Below are 24,836 nucleotides of genomic sequence, written 5' to 3' on the forward strand. Positions count from 1 at the left end.
GATGCCAGGTGCCCACCAAAGCCGCTCTATCGCTCCCCTCCTCAGCTGGACAGGGGAGAGAAAATATAACAAAAGGCTTGTGGGTCAAGATAAGGACAGGGAGATCACTCACCAATTACCATCACAGGCAAAACAGACTTGACTTGGGAAAAATTTCAATTTATTACCAGTCAAATCAGAGTAGGATAATGAGAAATAAAAACTACATTTTAAAAACACCTTTCCCCCTCCTTTCTTCCTGGGCTTAACTTTACTCCCAATTTCTCTACCTCTTCCCCCCGAGGGGTGCAGGAGGACGGGGAATGGGGGTTGCGGTCAGTTCATCAGACGTTGTCTCTGCTGCTCCTTCCTCCTCAGGGGGAGGATCCTCACACTCTTCACCTACTCCAGCATGGAATACCCCCCCACGGGAGACAGTTCTCTATGAACTTCTCCAACGTGAGTCCTTCCCACGGGCTGCAGTTCTTCACGAACTGCTCCAGCCTGGGTTCCTTACACAGGGTACAGTCCTTCAGGAACAGACTGCTTCAGCGTGGGTCTCCCACAGGGTCACAAGTCCTGCCAGCAAACCTGCTCCAGCGTGGGCTCCTCTGTCTCCACGGGTCCACAGGTCCTGCCAGGAGTCTGTTCCAGTGCGGGCTTCCCAGGGGGCCACAGCCTCCTTCAGGCATCCCCCTGCTCCGGCATGGGGTCCTCCATGGGCTGCAGGTGGGTATATCTGCTCCACCGTTAACCTCCATGGGGTGCAGGGGGACAGCCTGCCTCACCATGGTCTTCATCACGGGCTGCAGGGGAATCTCTGCTCTGGCACCTGGAGCACCTCCACCCCCTCCTTCCTCACTGACGTTGGTGTCTGCAGAGTTGTTCCTCTCATGTATTCTCACTCCTCTCTCTGGCTGCAGTTGGTGTTGCGCAGGTTCCCCCCCCGCCCTTCTTAACACTGTTATCACAGAGACGCTACCACCGTTGCTGATGGGCTTGGCCTTGGCCAGCGGCGGGTCTGTCTTGGAGCCGGCTGGCATTGGCTCTGTTGGACATAGGGGAAACTTCTAGCAGCTTCTCACAGAAGCCACCCCTGTAGCCCCCCGCTACCAAAACATTGCCACGCAAACCCAGTTCAGAATCTTATTTCTAGAAGTGCTCACCCTTAAAAGCAGTGAGTGCTCCAAAGTTGTTACATATTCCACTAAAAGGGATGCCAAATATTTCTTTTTTGAGATCCAAAACTATTTATATGTTGATCTCTCTGTTCCTCAGCTTTGTGTAAATAAAATTGAAAATAATATTCCTTAATCTTGCAGGAGTGGTAGAAGATGAAGTGAATATTTGAGGATAATTTGCACACTGTGCTGCTGAACTTGTGGGTTGACCGTGGCTGGCTGCCAGACACCCACCCAGCTGTTCTCTCACTCCCTCTCCTCAATAGGACAGGGGACAAAATAGGATGAGAAGGCTCATGGTTCAAGATAAAGATAGGCAAATTACATAACAATTACTGTCATGGACAAAACAGACTTGACTTGGGGAAAATTAATTTAATTTATTGCCAATTAAAAATAGAGTTGGATGGTGAGAAACAAAGAGAAAGTAAAACACCCTCCCCCACCCTCTCCTTTTCTCAGGTTTGCTCCTTCATTCCTGACTCTTCGATCTCCGCCCGACTCAGTGGTAGGGGAACAGGGAATGGTGGCTGTGATCAGCTCTGTAACAGCTCCTCTCTCCCACTCCTTCCTCCTCACACTTTTCCCCTGCTCTACTGTGGGTCCTTCCCATGGGTGGCAGTCCTTCATGAAGTGTTCCAGCATGGGTCCTCTCCACAGGCTGTCAGGAAAGCCAGCTCCTGTGTGGGCTCTCCATGGGTTGCAGTCTGGGTGTCTGCTCTGCCATGGTCTTCTCCATGGGCTGCTGGAGAATTTCCACTCTGGCACCTGAAGTGCCTCATCCCCCTCCTCCTTTTCTGACCTTGGTGTTTACAAGGTTTTTGTTTGTTTGTCCTTTATTTTTTCCCTTTGTTCCTCACTCATGGGCAGCATTTTGCCCTTTCTTAAATATGCTTTTCCAGAGGCACCACATCTTGGCTGTGGGGCTCAACGGTGCCCTGCAGAGGATCTGTTGCAGAGCCATCTGGAACTGGCTGTGCCCGGCACGGGGCAGTCCCAGCCTCTCCTCACAGAGGCCGCCCTGCAGCCACCCCGCAGCCAGCACCTCGCCACGTAAACTCAATACAACACTGCAGAAAATTTAATGAGAGAAAAAATAACAGCGTATTTGTAGCAGAGTTTGAATAATGGTTGTACATTGAATGATGAGAAAACAATTAAATGTTGAGTCATTAATGAATTTAATATTATTCCTGGTGTATACTAAATGGCACAAGGTCTGTGTAGAAAAGATACTTGCTTATGTGACCAAATAGTTAAAACTGTATTGATGAAGAACTGTCGAGGACTAAAATAAGGTTGTTTGTAATGGTTTTCATTCTGATGTTGCCCAACTTGTCTTTGTACTTAAATTAGTCTTTTAGCATACTGTTGTATTTCATCTGTCTGTGTGGGTTCTGTGTCTAAGCCACTGATGCCTAGCACGCTTACTGAGACATTTAAATATGCTTCAAGAGTAGTCTGACATATTTGGTATACTGAATAGCTTGAATATTTTAATTAAGAGGTTAAAATCCATCATAATGTGACAAATAGCCCAAGTGATAGGTTGATGATTTAAATATATGGAGGGCTTTTTGCCTGTTGCATTCTTGTGTGTTTCCCTCCTGCCGTGCTCTTAAAACAAGAGAAAAAACATCAGGCACCAGGAGAGAACAATGGAATAGATATCAGCAGGTTTATGACTGTTCTCACTTCTCATTCTGCTCTTTTTATATTAATCTATGCTTATTGAGTGTTTTCAGGAAGTGCACTTGTAAGAGTTGTTTCAGAAGTGTCTGAGTTGTTTGGCAGATGGACTGTTGGATCAAACAGATCACTGTAGGCTTTAAGGGAGAGACCTAGTCTTCTTCGTAAACAAGAAAGTCTGTGAAGCACAGGGAAAAATACAGGGCTTGCTGCCCATGGCCCTTTAGTCCTGTCTTCTCTATTTGCCAGTTTTTGGCAACTGCTAGACTCAAGCCTCTCCATCAAGAGTCTATACATTCTTTCTTATGCAAGCTGCTGAACAGCGATCAGATAGGATTAAGTTAGTAGTGCTATTAGTCTGGAAACTGGAGGGTGAAGGGCTCTGTATAACCTGTTACTGATCTCTGGGCTTTCTGCATGTTCTTTGTTTGTGTCCTTCAGGCACAATGGTTGGTGATCACACCCGCTTGGAGTTCCACAACATCGAGACAGGGATCATGACGGAGAAACGGTATATCTCTGTCATACCCTCCAGCTTCATTGGCCACCTCCAGAGCCTTATGTTCAATGGGATGCTCTACATTGACCTGTGCAAGAATGGTGACATTGACTATTGTGAGCTGAAGGCACGCTTTGGTCTCCGTAACATTATAGCCGACCCTGTGACATTCAAGACCAAGAGCAGCTACCTGAGCTTGGCCACCTTGCAGGCTTATACATCCATGCACCTCTTCTTTCAGTTCAAGACCACCTCAGCTGATGGCTTCATCCTCTTTAATAGTGGTGACGGCAATGACTTCATCGCAGTTGAACTAGTCAAGGGGTAAGTGACTTTCTGATATATTCTACTAGCTTATTTATAGATAAACTTACTTATAGGTAAGCTTAAAATGCTTGCATAAAGAGAAATTCACCTCATACTCATGTTTTCTTTGTTTTTTGAGGTGTATGACAAAGCACTTAGACATACACTGAAGCTTAAGACTCCTGATTTTATCACCAATTTCCCCCTGTGGCTGAGGGAAGGACACTTTCATAGTTTGAAACATTAATGTTTTAAGTCCTTTGGATCTAGTTAGGCTAACGTTTTGCCCTGTTAACCTTGCAGAATAGCACAGAGGAGGAGGAGATGTGCTGAGGGCTCTGTCTCCTGCTTTTTTTTTTTTTTTTCCTCTCCTGTAACAGGCTCGTTGTGTTTCTGGCATCTCCACTGAAGGAAAAAAAGAGCATATGGGCTGCTGAATTTGTGTTTCTGCTGGTGATGCTTGAGGAAAAGCGAACTTGGCTTGCTTTTGAGACACTATATTCTTTTCGCAAGACCAATAGTTTATTTTAAAAAAATCCTGTGTTAGCTGAACAAATTTTGATCTCTTGTACTCATCTAGTCACAGTAGACATGTTTTCCACAAATACAGTTTACTAGTTCAGTTTATTTCAGTATAACTATATTTCAATCCTATTTCATTTTTAACTTCGCACATATTTCTGTAAGTGGGACATTGAGTAATAAAAAAAGCAAGAGTCACGAGCTCCTGGTGCTCTGTTGAGAGTTGAATTTTGTTCTCTCCCCCCCCCCCCTTCTAAGTAGAATATTTCTCTTCTATCCTCTGGTGGATTTCTGTGTTTGAACTATATAAATAATTCAGGGTAACATTCACACGACTTCAGTCTTCGTTAGACTCTTTATTTTTTGCCAAAAGCTTTGCTAATTGTTTTCCAGCTGTTTGAAAAAGCCTAGGATCTCAGGTGAATTTTAGTACAATATTTTGAGTGAGTTTCCCAATTAACTTCTTAAGGGAGTTATTCGAAACTCAGAATGAATCTGAGGAGTATATGCCCCAAATAAGCATATATCTAGTGTTGCTCTCCAGTATATTTATTGATATTACCAATTTAAAAAAAATATTAAATGCACAGACAGTTTTTGTGGATCGGTGAGAACATTGTAAAAAAGAGGAATGCTTTATGGTTGGACTCTGATTACTCCAAATGTCATCATCTCAAAATACTAATCCTTACGCTTTCTTGGTGGAAAGGAAACAACTAGATTTTTTCAAATCAGTGGCTAATATTTTGCTTACTAGAACTTTCTAACCCAGAGATACTTCCCTTCATGACTTTTGTAAGTCAACTTATCAATTCTGGCTAGAATAAGAGTCAATAGTGCTGGAGTTCTTACACAATTTTAACTAGTTCTTGCTATGTTTACAGGTATATACACTATGTGTTTGACCTTGGAAACGGACCTAATGTTATCAAAGGCAACAGTGATCGTCCTCTTAATGACAACCAATGGCACAATGTAGTCATCACCAGAGATAACAGTAACACACACAGCCTAAAGGTGGACACTAAGGTGGTCACTCAGGTTATCAATGGTGCCAAAAATCTGGATCTTAAAGGTAAATTTGACAAGACCGACAGTTCCCCCCTTTATTCTTGCAGGGCTCAACCAGTAAACAAGAGAAAGCTTGCAGGAACCATGCATTACAGAACAGTAAATCTAGAATTTGCTGATTTTGGCTTTCAATTTCATTTTTCATTTTCTCTGTTTGGCAACTTCCTGTAGCAGAATAGTTTGTCATATTTTGCTTTTTCAGAAATTGATTGTCATCCTATAGTTTTTCCTAGTTAGGATGCAATTACAGCTGTGTTTTTGTTTTTTGAGAGGTTTATTGTTTGTGTGTGGTTTTTGGGTTTGTTTGTTTGTTTTTGTAGTAAAGCAGGCAGAAATGACTTCTTGCATAATATCTTGCTCTGCTTTTAACTTTTTCTGAGCAGCTGTTCAGCCTGCTATGTTCATGTCAGGAGGTGGGGAAAGCCACTCTAGAAGGTATGTAACTTCCTCCTTTTTGTATGTTTACCCCTTTCTCCTCTAGGTGATCTCTACATTGCTGGCCTAGCTCAAGGCATGTATAGCAACCTCCCGAAGCTAGTGGCCTCACGTGATGGCTTTCAGGGCTGTCTAGCATCTGTGGACTTGAATGGGCGTCTGCCTGATCTAATCAATGACGCTCTGCACCGCAGTGGGCAGATTGAGCGTGGATGCGAAGGTATAATTGATTTCAGTGAAGTTGCCCTTTCAAGCACTCCCCTCTTACATCATTACTGCCCCTTGTGCATTTACTTGTCCACCTTACTGTCCATTTCATTAGTTTGCTTTCATTGTGACATCCTTCACTATGCTTATGTCTTCCAAATGCTCCCAAATGCAGCTTAAGGATAGCTAGCTTCTGTGAGTGGCTTAGCAGCTGTTCTCTTGCATACTCCATCTACTATGAGGCGGTACCTCCAGCAGTGGAAAGGATGGTGCTGGGATGGACTACTATTTACTAGTACTTTTTTCAGAGTGGTTTATTAACATTAGAGTACTCTTAAAATACTTTGAAAGAGGCTCTGAGCCTTCAATTCACTTCTGCTTCAGAGTGCCCTTTTATAGGATCCACAGAAGTAAGTTTTTTGAAGACCAGGTAGAGGCAGGGGAGATGGAAGGTAGAAGGAACTGAAGGGTGAAGACTGGACCAAAACAGAAGTTCCTTTTTGAGGAGGTGGGCCTCCAATGAAAGAACTGGGGGCATTGTCTCCGCTGTGTGGAAAACCTTTCTCTTCTGTAGTTTCTTGTTTCCAGCCAGTTTAGAAACAAATGTGATGACTGACTTTTTGAAGCATGTAAATGGTAGTGCTTTTCTGAAGCTTCTTTAAATAATCTACTGTTCCTACTAAGCTCCCATTAATTAAAAGAATATTGACATCGGCAGCACTGAGTCGGTAACATGCATATGGCATCGATTCCCAAAGCACTTGGGATACTTAGCATCAAAAACCCCAAGGTTTTGCTGGCTGGGCTAAATGAAAATCATCATTATGTCTAGCTCCACTGAATACCAGTCTGCTGTGTTGGCTACCAGTCACTAGAGGAAGATGGTTTTATCAGTTAAGTTGTCTGGTATGCATGTTTGCTAAGAAAATGTATGTCCTGAACTGATCCTTCAAGACAGGTCTACACAGAGTGAAATTACTCCTTGATCATATTTCCCTACCATGTCAAGATTACAGGTTACATCATGCTGAAGCCTTGCCACTTGTCGAGACTGTCCCTGCTTAGGATTGAAAGTGTCATCTTAGTGCTATCTTTGAGTATTCATGAAACACCAAATTGGCAGTCCAATTAAATCTAGTCCTTTCCTTGTCTCCCAATGTTCTGGTTGGCTGGGAGCTCCTGTGCCTCAGCCCTCCTTCCACACTCCCACAATAATACTCTGGTTTGTAGAAATTTTGTGTCCTGTAACAGGAACTCGCTCAATGTCAACTCTAATTTCACAGCATTGGTAAGTGCTGCACAGCTGTAGGCTGTTCTTTTTTCTGTCTTTCTGCTGTATTTTATAGTGTCTATTAACCACATTGTTCCTTATGGAAATGAGCATAGTGTAGCAGAATTTGTGGCTTTGCCCGTTTGTGGCAGAGCCAAAATGCCAAAAGAAGTGCATCTTTTCTGTGTTGTTCTTTACAAGGTTGAAGGAAAAAAAAAAAAGTATTTGCTTTTTTTGAAAATATCTTTTCTGATTATCCTCAGTGCACTGAAAGCACTTCTTTAATATTAGTGATTTCTGGTAACCCTTCTATTTAAAATTAGCTTTATCTGTTGGCTATATAGCCTGCATGTTATCTCTACTAGCTCTTCTTCTTCAAAGGACTTCTCATTAGACTAACCTGTTGTTCTGTGTGTGGCTCAGGAACAGAGTCATGATGCTTTCCCAGAAGACTCTGCACCATTATTAGAGCTATGGTGTTTCCTTCTCCTGTACCCAGTGTAGTTCTTTGATTTACTATCCTGTTACTGAGGTTGGGTAATGTCAGTGCCACTCCCAAAACATGTAATGTGGCACTTTGTGTGCCAATCTTGTACCAGCACAGCTGCTGCCTGAATGTGGAGATTGGTTCACTCTAGAAATGTCAGGAATGTGAGTTCCCCTTCTCTTCTAAAGCCCTTCAGACAAGATTCAAAGTTGGAGACAAACCTAAAAAACTAGGTGCGAAAGTCAATGGCGGCCCTCATTTTTCCTTTGGAAGAAATTGATCTTGCAAAGCAGTGCCTGTGCTGTCTTCCTGAACGGTCCCTGCTCAGTACCAAGGGAACTGCTGAAGAGGAAGCCATTCTCTTTGCCAACATGTTTAGGATTAGTAAAAAAACTGAGAATTAGGTCACTAGGAAGCTGTGTCATTTGTTTTTTGAATCACAGCAATCCCCAAGACTTCATCTTTTATGTTGGATATTAGGAAAAAATGCTTCACTGAAAGACTAGTCAGGCACTGGAACAGGCTGCCCAGGGAAGTGGTTGAGTCTTCATCCCTGTAGGTATTTCAAAGACGGGTAGACGTGGTACTTGAGGACATGGTTTAGTGGTGGACTTGGCAGTGCTAGGTTAACGGTTGGACTCGATGATCTTAAGGGTCTTTTCCAACCTTAATGATTCTATGATCTCACATCTTGACTGCTGCCTGATGGTGCCTGTTCTTCGAGTTGCCACTGGAAGTCACGCCTATCTTCCCTTTCCCTAAGGAAAGAAAAACTCTAAGCATGTTCGGTCCTTATTTAAGTCTCCCTGTTTTGTTTCCATCTGAAGTCATCTTGGGTGCAGTCTTAACAATGCTTTTAAGGGCTGGAGTCCCAAGCAGTTCTTGATGTCTCATGATGTTTAAATGATTTTGTAATAAACAATTGCAGGCTTTTTGGGTGAATAGTTGTGCTGTGTGTTGATTTGCAGGACACGTCCGTATTTCACCATGAAGGACAGTGGGACCACGTACATGATGAGAACATGCATGCTTAAATGTCATTCCATCCCTGCATATGAATCTTGCCTTCCATATGTGGTGTGAGAGAGATTTCTGCTAATGCTTGTCTCTTGCGGCTTTGCTTTCAGAAGCAGAGGAGATTACAAGGTGGCAGCTTTTTTCTCTGAAACTGTCAGTTTGATCTCAGGACAGAATCAAATGCTGTGGGGAGGAAGAAAGCATGGAGAACAGTAGAATGTGAGATGTAGGTCAGCAGGCAACACTGTCCCACCTAAGACAGACCAGTACTACTACAAATGGGTGACATTGTTGCATCCTGTTTGCATTTGTTATCTCTCTTCATGTATTTCAGTACCCTATTCTATACCACTAATTAAGAATCACAAGTTTTAATAGGAAAATAATATTCTTTATTGTCTTGGTTCTATGGCCACCTCCTTTTATTCGGTTTGAGCAAGCCATTGAACTTCCTTGGCCACATTGTTCCTTTTATGTGCTCAAGCATAGTTCAGCTTTGCTGTGCACCAAGGCACAAATCTACAACATCATACAATTAGCTGTGTTCCAGTGATGGGTAAGGCAGTACTCCTATTTGAGCAGGAGCAGGAAGCACTTTCAATATAAATTATATTTATGTGAGAGCTTTTTCTTTGGAACTTGGAGAATCCCAAAGCATCCTTAGTCCATATATAGGAGTCATTTACTGAAATGCAGGCATCCTTGAGACTGAAAGTAGTTGGTGTTTAATGGTGTATAGTAGTGCTAAAAAAAAAAAAGGCAGTTCAAGACCTCAGGCAAGAATTACTTTATCTCTGTTTGCCTATAAGTTTTGTTCCTATAATTTCTTTAAATTATCTATGGTAGAATTTGTTTGGGATAGCACAGCTAAGTAACCTCTTTACCCCATTTGTCAGCTGAAGTGTCAGCTTCCTTTTGCGTTATGTACCTTCCTTGTGTGCTGTACAAAAGTAAGGTTTCACCTTTTGAAGTCTGCTGCTCAATCACCAGTGCACTGGACAAGATGATAGCTGCCATACTGACCTGTTTTGGGTTTTGATGTGTCCTGTAGGACCATCGCTTTTGGCAAAGAATTTTGTGGGTGATTCTTGGGTTCTCTTCTTCCAGGTAGTGTCTGAAATGTTAAATGAGCCCATGGAGTTAAAGCTCTACACCACACACCCCTTCTTTTTTGCCTGTGGTGGTCTGGTTTATTTTTATTGCTCTTTTGCAACCGCTGCATTTCTGATTTTTTGGGAACAGGCAGCTCTTTGTTGATCTTGAAGGTCTGGTCAGATCTGTAGTGGCAGCTTGTGTTTCCCTGGAAGGTATTTGACAAAGCCAGAAACCTTGCTGCCTGGTGTGTAAAATCTGTTCTGGGTTGATGTGCTACACACAACTGTGAGAAGAATGATGTTTCAGGATAATGACATCATACCAATATATTTATTCATTTTCCACAGGATGTCTTTAGTTCTCATGCTAACTGTAGCTTTCATCACCATCTTTTATGTAACAAGAGGGCCTTTCCCCCTACCACCACCCAAAAAAAGGGGTTGGTGAGAGGGTCTGAGAGAAAAGGTACAAAAGGTAGAGAAGTGGTTAAGACTTAAATGGTCCTTGTGTCAGTGTTGGATCAGGCTATAAAACACTCTGAAGAGACAAAGTCAAGTCTCAGAAAGGACTTCATGCCCACTTCTACTGGAAGCTTGCAGGGAAGTCTGCCACCTACTTTGGGCCTTGCTCTCCCCACCCATAAAATAGGCACATAGTATTCATCTATTTGCGACGAGAGTATGAAATTCAACTATGTCTTGCAAAGCACTTTAAAGTAGTGGGTGGAGGTCCCTAGAGATGAGCAAAGCATTAGAAACTGAGGAAAAGATGCCCTCTGTGGTAACTTGATTCTCTCCAGTCTCCAGCTCAACAGCCTATGGGCTGTGGTTGGAAATTTTTATACAGCTCCTGAGTTTGAGTAATACAGGCTATTTCCATTTCTATGTCAGACATACACAGCTTGAGAGAAAAGATGTCTGCACTGTAGTGTGAATGAGAGTTGGAGGATGGAGGAGGTTGTTCCAGGTGACCTTCTTTCCCTCCTTGAAAGTAAACCAATTTAAACTTTGGATCAGCTCTTCCTTGATTCTAGACTTCTAAAATAAATTCTTTTTGCTAGGAACTTCATTCCTGGTCTTACTCCTAGATGAATGGATCAGTTTATTCCATCCACAAAAGTCAAGACTGAGTGACTCGCTACCTTTTCCTCACTGGTCCTGGAAGAAGTTAAGCAGATGTCCAACCTTTTGTGGAGTTTAAAGACGTTGCCCTAAATATTAATGAGTACTTCCTGCATTTGGGGTGGTTTTTTTACCTCTTTATTAATTTGCCATATGTTCTCCTGTATTTTCCTTTCCTTTATTTGGACATCCTTATGCTGCTTACCATGGGCACTAGAGCTATCTGAAATTCAGCTGCATGTTCTAAATACTCACATTCACCCCATCCTGCCCCCAGCCAAACAAACCTCACAGCAGTGGTTAAAGAACAATGTATTTCTTCTACAAGGCAGTTTTCTATGTGCTTTAGAGATGTGGCTTTTTCCTCTCCTCTTCACCTTTCCTCACCTGTTCCACTGATAACAGCTTTTCACAAAAGACAGTGATTATTATTAAATTGGCTGACACAGTTCCAGAGGTTTTGGGACTTCTTTTTGTCCTAATTTAATCTTCTTCCAGATCCTGCGGTAAAGTCATAATCTTAGGCTACTTTCTATGAAATAGTATAGTTAGCCTTTGGAATTCACTGATGCATGAAAAGCATGAATGGCACATACAGGCTGGATAAACAGAAATGCATTTTGCATACTAAGCAGTGTGTGGAAAAAAGAAAATCTAATCTCATGCTTAAAATCTCACAGCAGGATAATGTCAGAAAGGATTTTACCCTTCATCTGCTCAGTAGTGAAACTTCAAATCTGATGATACTTCACTTTCTGTGGAATCAGAGGTTGTCCGTTGAGGAGAGGAGTGTTAATTTACTTCATGATGGTTTGACAGCTCTTCTGTTCTTTATGCTTTAGTATTCCGTTGTCACAGTGCTACTGGAATTATGGAACAAATACAAGCTTTGCTCCAGAAGATGAGGAGCAGGGCAGTTAGGAAATGTGCTTGTTTGTTACACAGAAATTACTTTGTTAGAATACGTGTTGAAGAAGATGCGTGGACAAATGCATCCTCCTCTTCTTTCCAACCCTTCCCCCTTTCTTATGCATTTTGTTTAAAGAGCTCTGGGGGTTTTATGTCTCTATGTAGTAGAGCAGTTCCAGAAGTGGGAAGAAAAATCTGATTAGCTCAAAAGGAAAGGTAATAGCCATCTTGAGTCATTCGTGGTCTGTAAAACAATAGCAAAGATTCAAAATGTTAAAATTCGTAGGAACAAGAGGAAATGGCATCTGTACATGCCAGTTCTAATTTATTGGGTTGTAAATGTAAAATGAGACAATGGCAGAAAGGGTGAGCTACCAATCTCTCTTCAATATCAGGTGTGATATTAGAACTTTTTAAGAACAGAAGGTTATAAAGGTGAGTATGCATTTCTTAAATACCCATCTTTTGAGAAATGAGGTCAGTGATTTGGTGTTTTGTTGTTCCCATTGTGCTGTATAATAGAAATATGTAACCTTCAGTGGCAGGGGATTCAGGAATTGCTGCTTGTACTCCCGTTTTGTCCTCTGCTTTTTCCATGCTAAAAGAGAAAACTTAGAATCAAGGTATAACACATCAAAAATCTATGTGGCTTCCTTGTGAACTGGACTCCATTTAAAAAAAAAAAAAAAAAATCCTGTGCCTAAATGGAAGAGCATCAGTGGCATTGTTTTTGTTTTGCTTTTCTGTGCTCTGCAATTTGAAGAAGGTGTACTTGGATCTTCAGTCAGTCAGACTTGGTAGATTTATGATTCTCTTTTGCCATGTGGACTATGATTTGACCACAGATAACAAGATCATTCCCACCTAGGTGAAAGCATGAGCTTGTATTACTGTAATTTCTGTTGATTGCTCTGATGAGATTGATGAAGATTATATGAGTCTAAAGACTGAGCTGTCTCTTTGCCTGTTGATGCAAGTTTTCTTAAGGATGTGTTGAAATCTATGAGCAGGCAACAGCTTGTGTAGGGAGCAAGGTTTTATTGTCACTTTGTATCCAGTGTCAAGTTCAGTTCTTGGGATAAACAGAGGTTGTCGTCTTCCAGAATTAGCAGTCCCCTATGGCTTTCTGGCAATAAATCCACTTTGGACAAAAAGCCAGGGCAATCTGCGCTTTTATGAGAGACAGAAGATTTAAGTTCAGATCCAGAGCCTGGATGTAGAAACAAAAGAAAAATATTCTTGACTGATGTGCTGAAAGTCAAATAGATTTTTCTACTTAAATGGATTCTAAGTATTTCTCAAATGAGACAAAATCTCTCTTAAATTATTGGTAAATGCTGAGATGGGTGTTAAGAATGTGATATTTTTTCCTTTTCTTTCTACTACCTGTAAATTCTGTGACCTTGTGTGTATGTGAATGAAATGCATTTCCTCTCTCTTGTATGTGGTTTTGTTATCTATTGCTTCGTTGGGTTAAGGTAGCCATGTCCCTCTGTGTCCTTGTTGCCATTCCTGCATGTATTGATTACGCATATTGGCTGTGATGGTTGTAACAATTGCTTTTATTTTATTTAAAGTGATGTGACCCTTCTTTATCTGCCTTTATACTAACCTGTTGTTTGTTTTTTGCTTTTTTTGTTTGTTTGGTTTTTTTTTGTTTGTTTTTTATTTTTTGCTAACAAAGTTGAGTTGACCAAAGCTGACCTACAAGGTAGAGAAGGTTCTTCTTCCCCGTTACTGGTTTGAACTGAAAGATGCTTTTATGTAACATTTGGTGCCTTTTACTGGATGCAGTCACACCTCTGAGACAGGAACAGAATAACAAACCCCAGCCCTTCTGCAGGGGATATCTGGGTTGAAGAAGGACATGGCAAACAATGGAGGTGTTTTTGTTGACCTGGGAGGTTTGACTGTATCAATCTCTGAATATTCATAAGAGCACAGGGTGATTTCCTGAAATGCCTAATGATTGTTCAGGCAAATAGCTGCTGTGTATAGAGGCATAGAAGACCCTCAGAGCTTTACAAAACAAAAAGCTGACTACAAATTCCCTTAGTAGTTAGATGGCATTTTACAAGCAATAATTGATCAAACATGTGAGTGGTCATGCCTGAGCCTTTTGTACCTGCTAATTTTTGTACCTCTCATAGGTCTTTTTTAGAACCTTTTACTGGATAGTCTCTGATTTTTTACAAAGTGGATAGGGCTCTCTCACGATGTTGATACTCATGTGAAATTCTTACTGACATCTTTTATTACTTTTGCCTGCTAAGTAAAAAGGGATCAATCAATGATGTTCGAGGTTGCCAAAAGGCTAAGGACTATGTGGATGGTATGAAAATATTAAAGCTACTCAAGTGAAAGCCATTAAAGAGACTTAGAGTAGCTTCAGTAGAAAAGGGGAGAAAAATTGGGAGAAAACAAGGAAGATGGCTCAAAGAGGAGAGGCCAGGTAGTAACAGAGAACATGCTACTTGAAATACAGAGAGATGATGGGGTAAAAAGTGCTGACAGAAAACCAGTTTGATGAAGGCTAATTCTTAGGAGACATATAATGAAGGAAGGATTAATGGTACAATTACACACAAATACCCTATTTCGCTGGGACATAAGTGAGGAAAGCTGCTTATTAGAAATTAATAGGACTTTGATACTAGTATAACAGGAGAGATATTTTGCATTGTGTTGAAAGTCTATCCCTCTAAACATGATAGTGGAAGTGTACTTCCCAACTCAGCTAGAGAGACTGCAATATAGAGTACAAATTAATTTGTTCCTGAATGTTGTGGAAGTTTAAGAAAATGCTCCTCCTTTTTAATGGAAAAGGAGAGAATGGTTTCAGGTATAAGGGGAAGTCAAAGGCATTGAACAATGTGTCTGTGTTTAAGAGTCCTGAAGCCACAGATGGTATCTGTTATGGTATCAGCTTAATCACCTTGAACTTTTGTGTCTAAGCCACAGGTTTAGTCTGAGATTTTGTTGTGGGAGAAAACATGCAGAGTGTTCCTGTTTCACTCTCTGAAATAGAGACAAGACTTCCCAACATTTTACATATCACTGGAATTAAGTTTTTGTGTCTTTAACCATGTGCTTCATAAACTCCCTTTCTATTCACCATGTTTAGTGCGAAGACCTAGTGACATTGTTGACCTGATCTAATGCAATAGATACAATTTTCAAATTAAAATATTCCTGTTCCGTATTCCAGGTGTAGGCAGGTAGCAATTACCTTTGCTTCAGAATATCATCTGTGTTTTTAGGTAGAGTTTGGCAATCTATGGCTCAGTAGAAAAGGATAAAAATATATTTGGAGGCACCAAGGAAATTTTAATGGGTAAACAGTTTATCACTGTAGCAGTTGTTAATAGACAGAAGCATATTAGGAGGCACCCTCTTACCCAAGAGACAAAGATACTGACGGCCTGAGATAATATTAGCCATTGGATCTATATGAAACATTGAATCTGAAAGATTTGACAGCCTGGATGTAGGCAGAAGTTAGTATGAAGTATTGTGCTCTATGCATGTGGAGCATCTGACTGGAACCACATTTTGTTGGCATCTCTGGCCTATTCCTAGCTGTAAAAAGTTGAAGTACTCTGTCTTACAGAGGCTAGAGATTTAGAGAGTATTAGGTGCTGCCTCTAGGGGATTTCTGAAGTTTATGTAAATGAAAGTGGTAAAGGATGAGGTTTGAAAGAATAGGAAGGATATGTTGGGACTGACGTGAGGAGAAGCAGCATCTTGGAAGTACACTAGGGTGTAAGTAGCTTTAAGATTAAGGTGTTCTGTGCTATCCATTGAAAATATGGCAGGGAATTTGGGACTTGCATTAGATATCAGCAGGTATCATGTCTCTCTGGCCACAGCTGCTGCTGTTCTCTCTAGTCACTTGTGTGTCCATCAGAATTCAGAATACATACCCAGGAGTTCCTGCTCGATTTTTGATGTCCATTGAAGTGGCTGCAGCATGGAGAAGAGGTCCAAATGAACAGATTTGTTTGTTGTTTTGATTTTTCCAGAGTCCTCAGAACCTAAAGACTTGTCACAGCTGTGAAGATTATTCCAGCTCAAGCTCATATTGTTACAGAGGTCTTAACCCTATAGGAATATTTGCCCTTCAGATGGAGACACCTGATCACATTGAAGCCCAAGGGAAACGTTTGTTTTGAGTACCTAATGTGAATTATTGGCTTTTCAGGAAACCAACCTTTGCTAAATAGGTTTGGTTATTTCAGAATAGGCCATGAGGCCTGGTACTTTTGTACTGCTGTGATTTGCAGTGGGGAAGGGTGTTTTTCCAATTGACTGTATTTTTCTTGTTCACGTATAGCCCTTTCAGTTTTTCCTTTCTGCTTTTAGTTTCTGTGTCTGAATGTCTGAATACTGTTTACTTTCTCTACTTTATTTGTCTCTCCCTGTCCCTTGTTGCATCTGAGGTCCAGGCATACTCCCTTTTATGCAGTTGGCTTTTTGATGTATGGTTGCGGGTTTTTTGGTTGTTTTTTTGTTGTTGTTGTTGTTCTTCCCTCACCAGCATGTACATGAGCACTTTGCTCAAGACCTTTTAGGTTGCTTAGAGATGGAGAGTGGCATGGTGACAAGAGGGAGGAAGATAGGTATATGCTAGGTTTCATGGAAGGGAAAAAAACACGCCACCTTGTAGATCCATCCTCCATGGATTGTCATTGCTGCTGACTCCCTTCTCCTGTCACCTTGAGGTAAATGTGTTTTCCATGAGAGACTTGCATATTTGTTATTTTTAACTAGTCCCAGTCCCTGAAATTTTTAGACCAGCCACGTATTTGGAACAGAAGGACTCGGCATCATAACTGAGGTTAGGTGAATGAAGAGTTCAGGTTCTGTTGAGGCACTGGAATAAACGGCTGTATTTTCAGAGGACTGCAGAATGCTGGCTTTTGAGTTATTTCTGACAATGGGTAACTTTAAATATGGAACCTGCCAGATGTCTAACCTTATTTAGGTGATGAAAGGGATGATGAGTTCTTAACAAAAGCTAGAACTGAGAGAGCTCAAAGAGCTGGCCTTGCAGTTCTTGAAAATACCTTTTGGGCTTTTGATTCTAGTTTGCTAAGTTAAAGTTACTCTGTGATATTCCTGCGTTCTACCACCTGTGACTCAAAATACAGGGTCTAACTTTCTGAATTGTGCACTGAACCTTGATGATACTTTTGTTTCTTACGTTTGTGCAAAGCAGGTGTCAACATGCCACCATTGGTATTTGACAATTACAGCATATGAGCTATGGTCTGTCTGGTGAAGTGATGGTTCCTTGAGATTCAGTCTTAGTTTTGCTCACTTTTTACTCAGAAAAAATAATTTTTTCCAAATTATTCTGAAATCTGAAAACTTAGCTGGATTAACTTCATTTCCCCCTTAACCTGCACTAAAATTGAGTCCTGGAATAGATTTATATTCTGCCTAGTGCATATAGTTTCCAAGACCTGATTCCTCTCTCAGCTGTAGTAGGCCTGCACATTGAATTAAAAAAAAGCAGACTATCGCTGGTTATGAAAGAGGACAGAAGCAGATTGTAGATTTATTATAGGTATAAATTGCCCATCATAACATCTGACTGGTAGTGGTAGAGATATTTCACTGCTTGATGGCATTTGCAATTTAGGAACTAGAGGACAAAAGAAGCGCCTTATTCTGCGAAGACAGTAAGGATGTCTTGCGTGTGTTACTTTCCTATCTCTTCCAGGTTTCTCTTTGAAGGTAGAAGGAAAAAAGATGGGAGCATTTACGGAGATGGAGAGTGAAAATGGACCCATGGTGCCATTGAACCTTGCCTGTTGCAGATCTTCATCTTACTGGGGAAATAACACAAATGGCAGATTCCTTTCAATAGGAGTGAATTTTCAATGTGTAAAGGAAGGTGTTATGTGCCAGACCAAGAATGGTTTGCTTAGCTTAATGCTTATTGCTATTTATGATCAAAGCACGAGGCAGTTGTGTTATAATCCTGCAGCTGTTGTATAAAGAAACTGATTCCTCATATAACTCAGAAGAATGGTAAACACAATACTGCCTTTTATTCCTAAAGTTCCTTTCTCTGCAAAGAGCTTTCAAATGACACAGCAGGAATGACTTCTCTTGCCAGTGAAACGTGCCCACCTGTGGGATGAAACATGGCAATTTTAGTAATGAGCAGCAGTAGAATTCAAATTTTTTTAGTTTCAGGGCAAAGAGAAACCTACCATACAGCTGAAATTGCGGGAAAGAGTTAGGGAGACAAAGTAATTTTTCAAAGCAGACTATGGATAAGAGATATGGCTACCGTACTCTTCTAAAGTGATTTTCTTCAAATACTTAGTGGTAAAACTAATAAACAAACCATACATCTAGCTAGGTAACTTGGAAGAAAAGTGTAATACTGGACTCCTTCCCAGGGAGAGAGACCCAACAAGATGTCAGATCCTGCAAGTCCTCAGATAATGAGCTGTTCCAGTAAAAATTAGAGATGCAGAAATAAAGATCAAATGGACATTGTTGAAGAATTCTTCTTTGCCATCTCGTATTCCTAAGGAGCTGCCTCTGTTGGTAGGCTTAGTCTGGACAGGAGGAGACAGAGCAAGTCACGCTTCTGCTAGCGGGGATGCTTTTCTGCACTGGAGACTTATCCACTTTTATTCTGTATCTACTGCCCACTCACTCTCCACTGTGCGTATGGCATGAAGAAGACAATGCACCAAGCCCAGCTACAGACAGACAACAAAAGCAAGGCCTTTGAACAAAAATGCACTTAATGGAAATAGAAAATGTTGTCAGGGTGTTGGAAATTTAAGGAGAAAATTAAAGTCGGCATGCATATTTTATTAATTAAAAGTATAGTGTGATTTATCAGATGTATCTCAGATTATTATGTGAAGACTAGTTCTGAAACTTTGCTTTTAAATACTTTGCTGTAAGTGTTGCCAAAGGAATAAGATTAAAAATAGACAGCAGTGGTATTTTAGAACCAATTCTACTGCTGTATATTTAAATTGTTTGTCATCTTCTCTTTCCTTGTTCGTTACCACTAAAGGGCATGTGCGTGGTAACACAATCTTCATGTTTTATAAGCCTTCCTGTGCTTCTGTCACTTTGCTCCCTAATCCAAAATCCTAATCCCCTGTGACATCCCTGTTAGTTGCTCTGAACAAAATTCTGTTGCCACAGATGGAGGATTATGACATCAGGCAATGACTGTAAGCAGCAGGAGTAGATGAACTCTGAGACAAAGATCCTTTTACCATGGAAATGGCCCATAGTACTAAGGAGTGAGGCAAAGTGTAATACCCAGCATCTATGCTGTGCCGTCACAACTGACTCTAAAGACAGCAGATCAGGCTTCGAGCTTCCTTGTGCTATTGTCAGGCTTTCAAAATTCCTTATCAGTGTTTTTTTTTTCCTTTTTCTTTTTTTCTCTGGCTGCTTTAGAAGTACTGTTTCCATCTTCACAGTTGGTTTCTGTAAACTACAGTTCAGAAACCACAGTACTGATTATGAATTCAGTTCTTCTGGCTCTCTGGACTCTCTCACTATGAACACCTCAAGCCATAAGTACTAGGCCTCATGCAGTCTTATTCCTTGACTAGAGTACTGATCCTTTCTCTTGTGGCACCTAGACAAAGGATATCCCCATTAGATGATGCCCATTGTCAAGTCCAGTTACTGATTAAAGTGTTCTCAGAAGAGTGTAGGAAGAGAGGAGAAACATTGTCATTGAAAACGCTGTTCTGCTTTGCTTCTATGTAATGGTGTTTACAGTTGACGCTGTAGCAAGTTTTCAGAGTCACAATTGCTTTCTGTTTTTATTTTTTAAATATAACTTGCTTGTTTATATCTCTAGGAGTATTGGCATTCATATTTAGGGTTGGAAAGGATAGTAAGGTGCAGGAGAGGTATCAGGTCCTTATTCCTTATCCTCAGGTAACTCAGGCATTTTAGACAAAATGACAACTAATATTCCATTTCAGATTGTTAAATATCATCCCTTCTTTTGCTGGGCCAGAGTAAGTTCGAAGCAAGTGTCAGACTCCAGCCTGATGCATGTGTATCTATATAGTTATATCCATGTCTTTTATAAGTGTAAAGGCAGGAGGGAAGCGTGTACATACATGTGCCTACCAGCCCACACTGTAGAGTCTGTCAGCACTGTTGTAATCCTAGAAGTGATCTGTTAACTTCACACTGTGCCAGTGTGACCCCTGGGATTCATACAGCTGCAAATGAGAGTCAGGTGGGTGGGAAGAAGAGGCGGAGGGGAGGAGAAAAGTGTTGAAAAATGCTGCTCAACTTTCAGTATGGTAACACACAGTTTTCTTGCTGTGACTGCTGCTGCTGCCGCCGCCTCTTTTCAATAGGTGAATTTTCTTTCAGGGATTTTGTTGTCTGCTTTTGTTATCTACACTTATGCATCTACCTAGAGGTTTTGGGTTTTGGTTTTGTTTTTTTAACAGTATAACAGATCGTGGAAGAAACTCAGGTGTTTGTTAGTGTTCAGTTAAACTCTCTGCCTACTGATAGTCACATGTTCGTTCTCATTGCAGGAGAGTTATAAACATAGATAGCTAAAAAGCTACTGAAATTCACTCATTCTGTTCTTGCAGTGGGGAAAGATGATCTGATGGGAAGAGCAGGAACTCTGCACCAAAGCTATAAGGGTCCATTCCTGGCTCGATCTTTGAATTGTTGGGAGGATCATGACGTGACATGGGGCTTCCAGCTGGATGTGGGTTCTACAAAGGCTCGTAAATGTGGAAGTGCCCAGATGTACAATCTGAATATCGAAGATGCTGTATAACTATGGGATTCAGTGAAATCACTGCAGGTGGTGTCAGATGGAGGTTGAGGGGTTTCATTTTGAGTTAAGACATTTGCAAATGCTGTCTCCACTTTGGTGTGTCCTGTCTCATCTATAAAGTACAGATGGTGGTGCTGATGTGATGAAGAGTAGGATGAGCCTCATGGAATTGCTGTTGCTAACAAAGACTGTGATGGAAGATGCTGGGATGGGTAGAGCAGTTGTTGCTTTATCCTTATGCTATTGTCCTAGACTGGAAGTGGTTAACAAACTGATCTTGGGCAGCCTAGCCAGTTGATCCTCTTACTCTATTATCTACTCTATTTCTTTTGTTTCTTCTTTTCCAACAAGTGCAGGGTATAGAATAGTAGGTATGTCAACTATAGTTGTATGTTTTATTTGAAGTACTGCACAATAGGAGCAGCATACCTTTGTCTATAATACTGAAGATGAAATGCTTTCCCAGGAAGTAACTTCTAAACTCATGTTCTTATAATCTGTGGCTTGCAGCTTCACATCTGCTCTCAGGTGATTCAGAATCCAGCTGCCTCCTTGTGGATGACATACTAGCTGTCATTCAGAGTCCCTCTGATCCGAAGATCGCTTTTTTGCCTGTTGCTTGGGTTGTGTCTTTGCAAGGTTTATCTGAGTAGGATAGCAACTGTTAGTTCTAAATCACAGAACAATGAAAGGCTGCTCTGTTGGTAGTGGCTGCTTCCTTCTCTGCTTCCCCTAAAGGCTGTGGAAACCAGTCCAGAATAGAGAAGTGTCATGGACTAATGTCATGCCCTTCTGAGGATTTTATAGACATGTTTCCAGAGGAACCTATGTAATGGGACTGGTCAGAGTCTTTTATTTGTTTGTTTGGTTGTTTTTTTTCTTAACCTATAAAACAAAGTTGTAGCAGACAGAGGCTTCAAAACTTCAGTTTGAACCCACATGTCAGGGTTCTTTGGGTAAGATGAAGCATTGTTCATGGGACCATTTCTTAGCCTTCATTTCTGCAAGGGGATCAGACTTCCAGGGAAGCACGACAACCTGGCAGTGTTTGTTATCCTTGCATCACACCATATTTTACAGTAAATTTCTTTGAGCAAGCACCGAACGTTGGGCCTGCCTAAGAGGGAATATGTTGCTGTTCACTCTTCCTCCTTGCTCTATGTTACAGTTTGCTGTTTTGTCATTGAGTGTACAGTTGTCTTTGTGCTCTTTTTACCTGAGTTTCTGCATGTTCAAGAATGGAAAAGTGTTTGGTTAGTGATTTTTTTTCTCTTCTGCATGAGGATCCTGATAGTAACGGTAACAACGAATTGGAGCTTTTGTGGGCCTGACTAAAATGATTCTCTCAGCTTTGTTTCACCCTTTTCTTGTCATCCCTTCTCCAGGACCGAGCACTACCTGCCAGGAAGATTCCTGTGCAAATCAGGGCATCTGTAATCAGCAATGGGAAGGCTTCACCTGTGATTGCTCCATGACTTCATATTCTGGGAGCCAGTGTAATGACCGTAAGTAGGCTTTTTCCATTGGATTGGTGAGCTGTACGTTCTGATGTGTGGGAGCACAGAGAACACATGATTAGTTTTGCTTTCAATTCAAATACAACTTTCCCAGTGTCAAAATCAAACTTTGTTTTCTGTAGAGTTTCTTTGAAGCATACAGCAGGTTATTTTTTTTTTTTCTTGTTAAAATGAAAATGTACAATTTGGTATGTGGGTTTGGGGGTTTTGGGGTTTTGTTTGTTTTTTTTCTTTTTCTTTTTTTTTTCTTCTTTTTAAAAGCTAACTCAACCAGACCAATGATGGTAATTGATACTAATGGAATTCCTGGTTTAGAGAAACCAGGAATGACTTGTATATATTGTGTGTAATACTTAAATAGGTACAAAATGGCTAGGTTTTGGGTACTCTTATGCTTTGAGGTTTTCATTCAAACCTTGGTGACAAAGACATGGAATCCATGTAAAACTGCTGAGCAGTGTTCTAGATTATCTTCTACTGAATTACTAGTTGCATGCTAAGATGAAAAATTGGGTACTGTTTTCTAGAATGTTCAGGTAAAACCAGGTGGTCAATTAAAAATACAAGAGTGTTGTGCTTCTTGGCATATTGATTTGCTTCACCTTAAACCACTGGATGCTCTTGGCCAGTTACTATTAAGATATCTGATAAAATTGAACAAAACCCTGAATTCTTCCTTTAGGGGGCAGATAATCAGCTTTCAGACATTCCCTCTGCTCATCCTGATATGGCCTTTGCTCCTGCCTGGAGGGAGCAGATCAGTTCAGCTCTGCTCTCTCCCCACTTCTATTATTTAAGGCGACAGTTAGTTCTCTTTTCCCTCCCTGCTCCGAGACAGGCAACAAAAGAGCACATTATGAATGCTGTAGTAAGCATAACAGTAGGCTTCAATAATTTGGTTCATTGTGTACGTAAATTTTAAAATCGGAAGAGACCCTTACAGTCCACTCTGACCACCTGCATCTCATAAGCTGCTGCTTTTCATTAAGGGTACTTGCAGTAGACTTTATTAGTGGTACCAGCAAGGTCCATGCAGTATTGGTGCCACAGCACTGTCATATCTGCAACCCTTCCTCTAGAGGTTTGAGATGTGGCTGAATTGATGGCACATATGACAAGCTGTTTAAAACATGGTGACAGTCTGTTTCTGCTCAAGGCCAAAAAGCCCGCTTTTCTGAGTCGTTCATAAAATGTGGTGTTATCTGCACTGGTCTCCCCTTTCTTCCAGCATAGTTCTCCCAAACAGATATTGGAAAGGCCTATCAGCATTCATACTTTGACAGAAGCTGCATAAGAAGGGTACTGCAGACACAGATTTATAGGCTGTAATGGCACATCTGGTTTTGGGTTGTTTTGAAATTGAGTATGACTCCTTTGGGTCCAGAAGAAACATTTCATGTTGGAGCCACAAGATTTGGATCTGATTTTCAGCATTTCTGTTTTGGTTTGCTTTTGTCAATTGGACACCCAGTTTCCCATTCTCACACTACTTGTTCAGTCATTCAGTTTAGACTTGCTAAGCATAGCACATTATGAACCTGTTGTGTAGAAGAAATACTACTTTGCATCCTGTTGGGCTGCGTTTAAGTACATGTCCAGGAAATCTCTGAAGAGATTATTGATACTGTCAGTTTTGTTTCTAATGTGCTGGGCTTCACAGCTTCAGAATGTCGCAGTGCCCTCGTTATGCTGTTGCTAATGACTTAGAGCAGGCTCTGAAGTGTCAGGAAGCCAGGTTCCTGTGTCTCTAATTGGGGATTCCTTGCTGCTTTTTAGAGCTGGCAGCTGGAAACTATGTGGAGCAGAGACTGGGTTTTGATATGAGTGAGTGTGGTGTGGGCAATGTAGTAGCCAGCCTTCTGGGGTCACGCCTGGCTGGTGATTTAGAAATGCTCACAAGAGAATGTGGGTTTCAAAATGGTCTGGAAAGGTAAGTCATGTGGACTCCTCCTGGAACATAACAAGACTTCAGCCAGGATCTTCAAAAAGTGCGTATAACATCTTTTTGTGTTTTGGTTTGGTTTGTTTGTTGTTTTTTTGTTTGTTTGTTTTGGTTTTTTTTGTTTAGTCTTTGCCATGTATCAGGACATTGAAGACATAGTTATCCTGGTTGCCTGATGAAGTTCTGAAGTGTTGTGGAGAGGGAGGAGGCTTCCTTCCTGTTCCGATGTTAGATACAATTGCTATTATACCCGAGTCTAATGGAAGTTACAAGCACTTGTATATTAATTGAATTAAATGTTCTTTAGACTGGATTTTAGTGCAAGTAATGGTAGGGGGAGATAACTTCTGTGTAACCTGAAGCCTTGCTATTATTTAGAAATGCATCAGGCTCTTTTGTAGAACTTTTTTTTTTGCCACAGGAGTCTAATTCTATTAATTTAGTAGATGGCTATTTCTATTTGATGGGCAAATTGTGGTCTCCCACTGATATAACTATGGAATATCAAAGTAAATAGAACAGGTCTAGATTTACACAATGGAAACAGTAGCAAAAGGAGGACTTACTGAATATATTTTGTCTGTCCATTTCTGTTAATCAAGTCAAGCATCTACACTGGAAAATTTGCGTTTCTGTGTGTTTGATGCAGAATATTTCAGTGCCTCTGAGACAGATAAATGGCATGTCTAGTGTTCGCTTCAATTATTCTTTATGATCTCTTTAGATCATCCCCAATTAACTATTGGTAAGTGTGATTTGTTATTTGCTAGTGTAAACGTT

The 24,836-nt window shown here is 41.0% G+C and overlaps 1 protein-coding gene across 10 annotated transcripts in view; it reads left to right on the forward strand.

The window, feature by feature from the left end:
- The window catches only part of NRXN3 (neurexin 3), a 1,031,986-nt gene that overhangs the window by 459,642 nt on the left and 547,508 nt on the right, over window positions 1-24,836 (forward strand). For all 10 annotated transcript variants that reach the window (XM_087747422.1, XM_087747424.1, XM_087747429.1 and 7 more), the window contains 4 exons: window positions 3,291-3,672; window positions 5,061-5,251; window positions 5,729-5,902; window positions 21,983-22,102. In XM_087747422.1, the coding sequence (XP_087603548.1) occupies window positions 3,291-3,672; window positions 5,061-5,251; window positions 5,729-5,902; window positions 21,983-22,102 (867 nt within the window). The remainder of the gene's footprint in view (window positions 1-3,290; window positions 3,673-5,060; window positions 5,252-5,728; window positions 5,903-21,982; window positions 22,103-24,836) is intronic.

The sequence above is a fragment of the Nipponia nippon genome, unplaced genomic scaffold (genome assembly GCF_047370975.1).
Source record: "Nipponia nippon isolate SJK-2023a ecotype South Korea unplaced genomic scaffold, ASM4737097v1 scaffold_11, whole genome shotgun sequence".
In the NCBI taxonomy this organism is placed as follows: Eukaryota; Metazoa; Chordata; class Aves; order Pelecaniformes; family Threskiornithidae; genus Nipponia; species Nipponia nippon.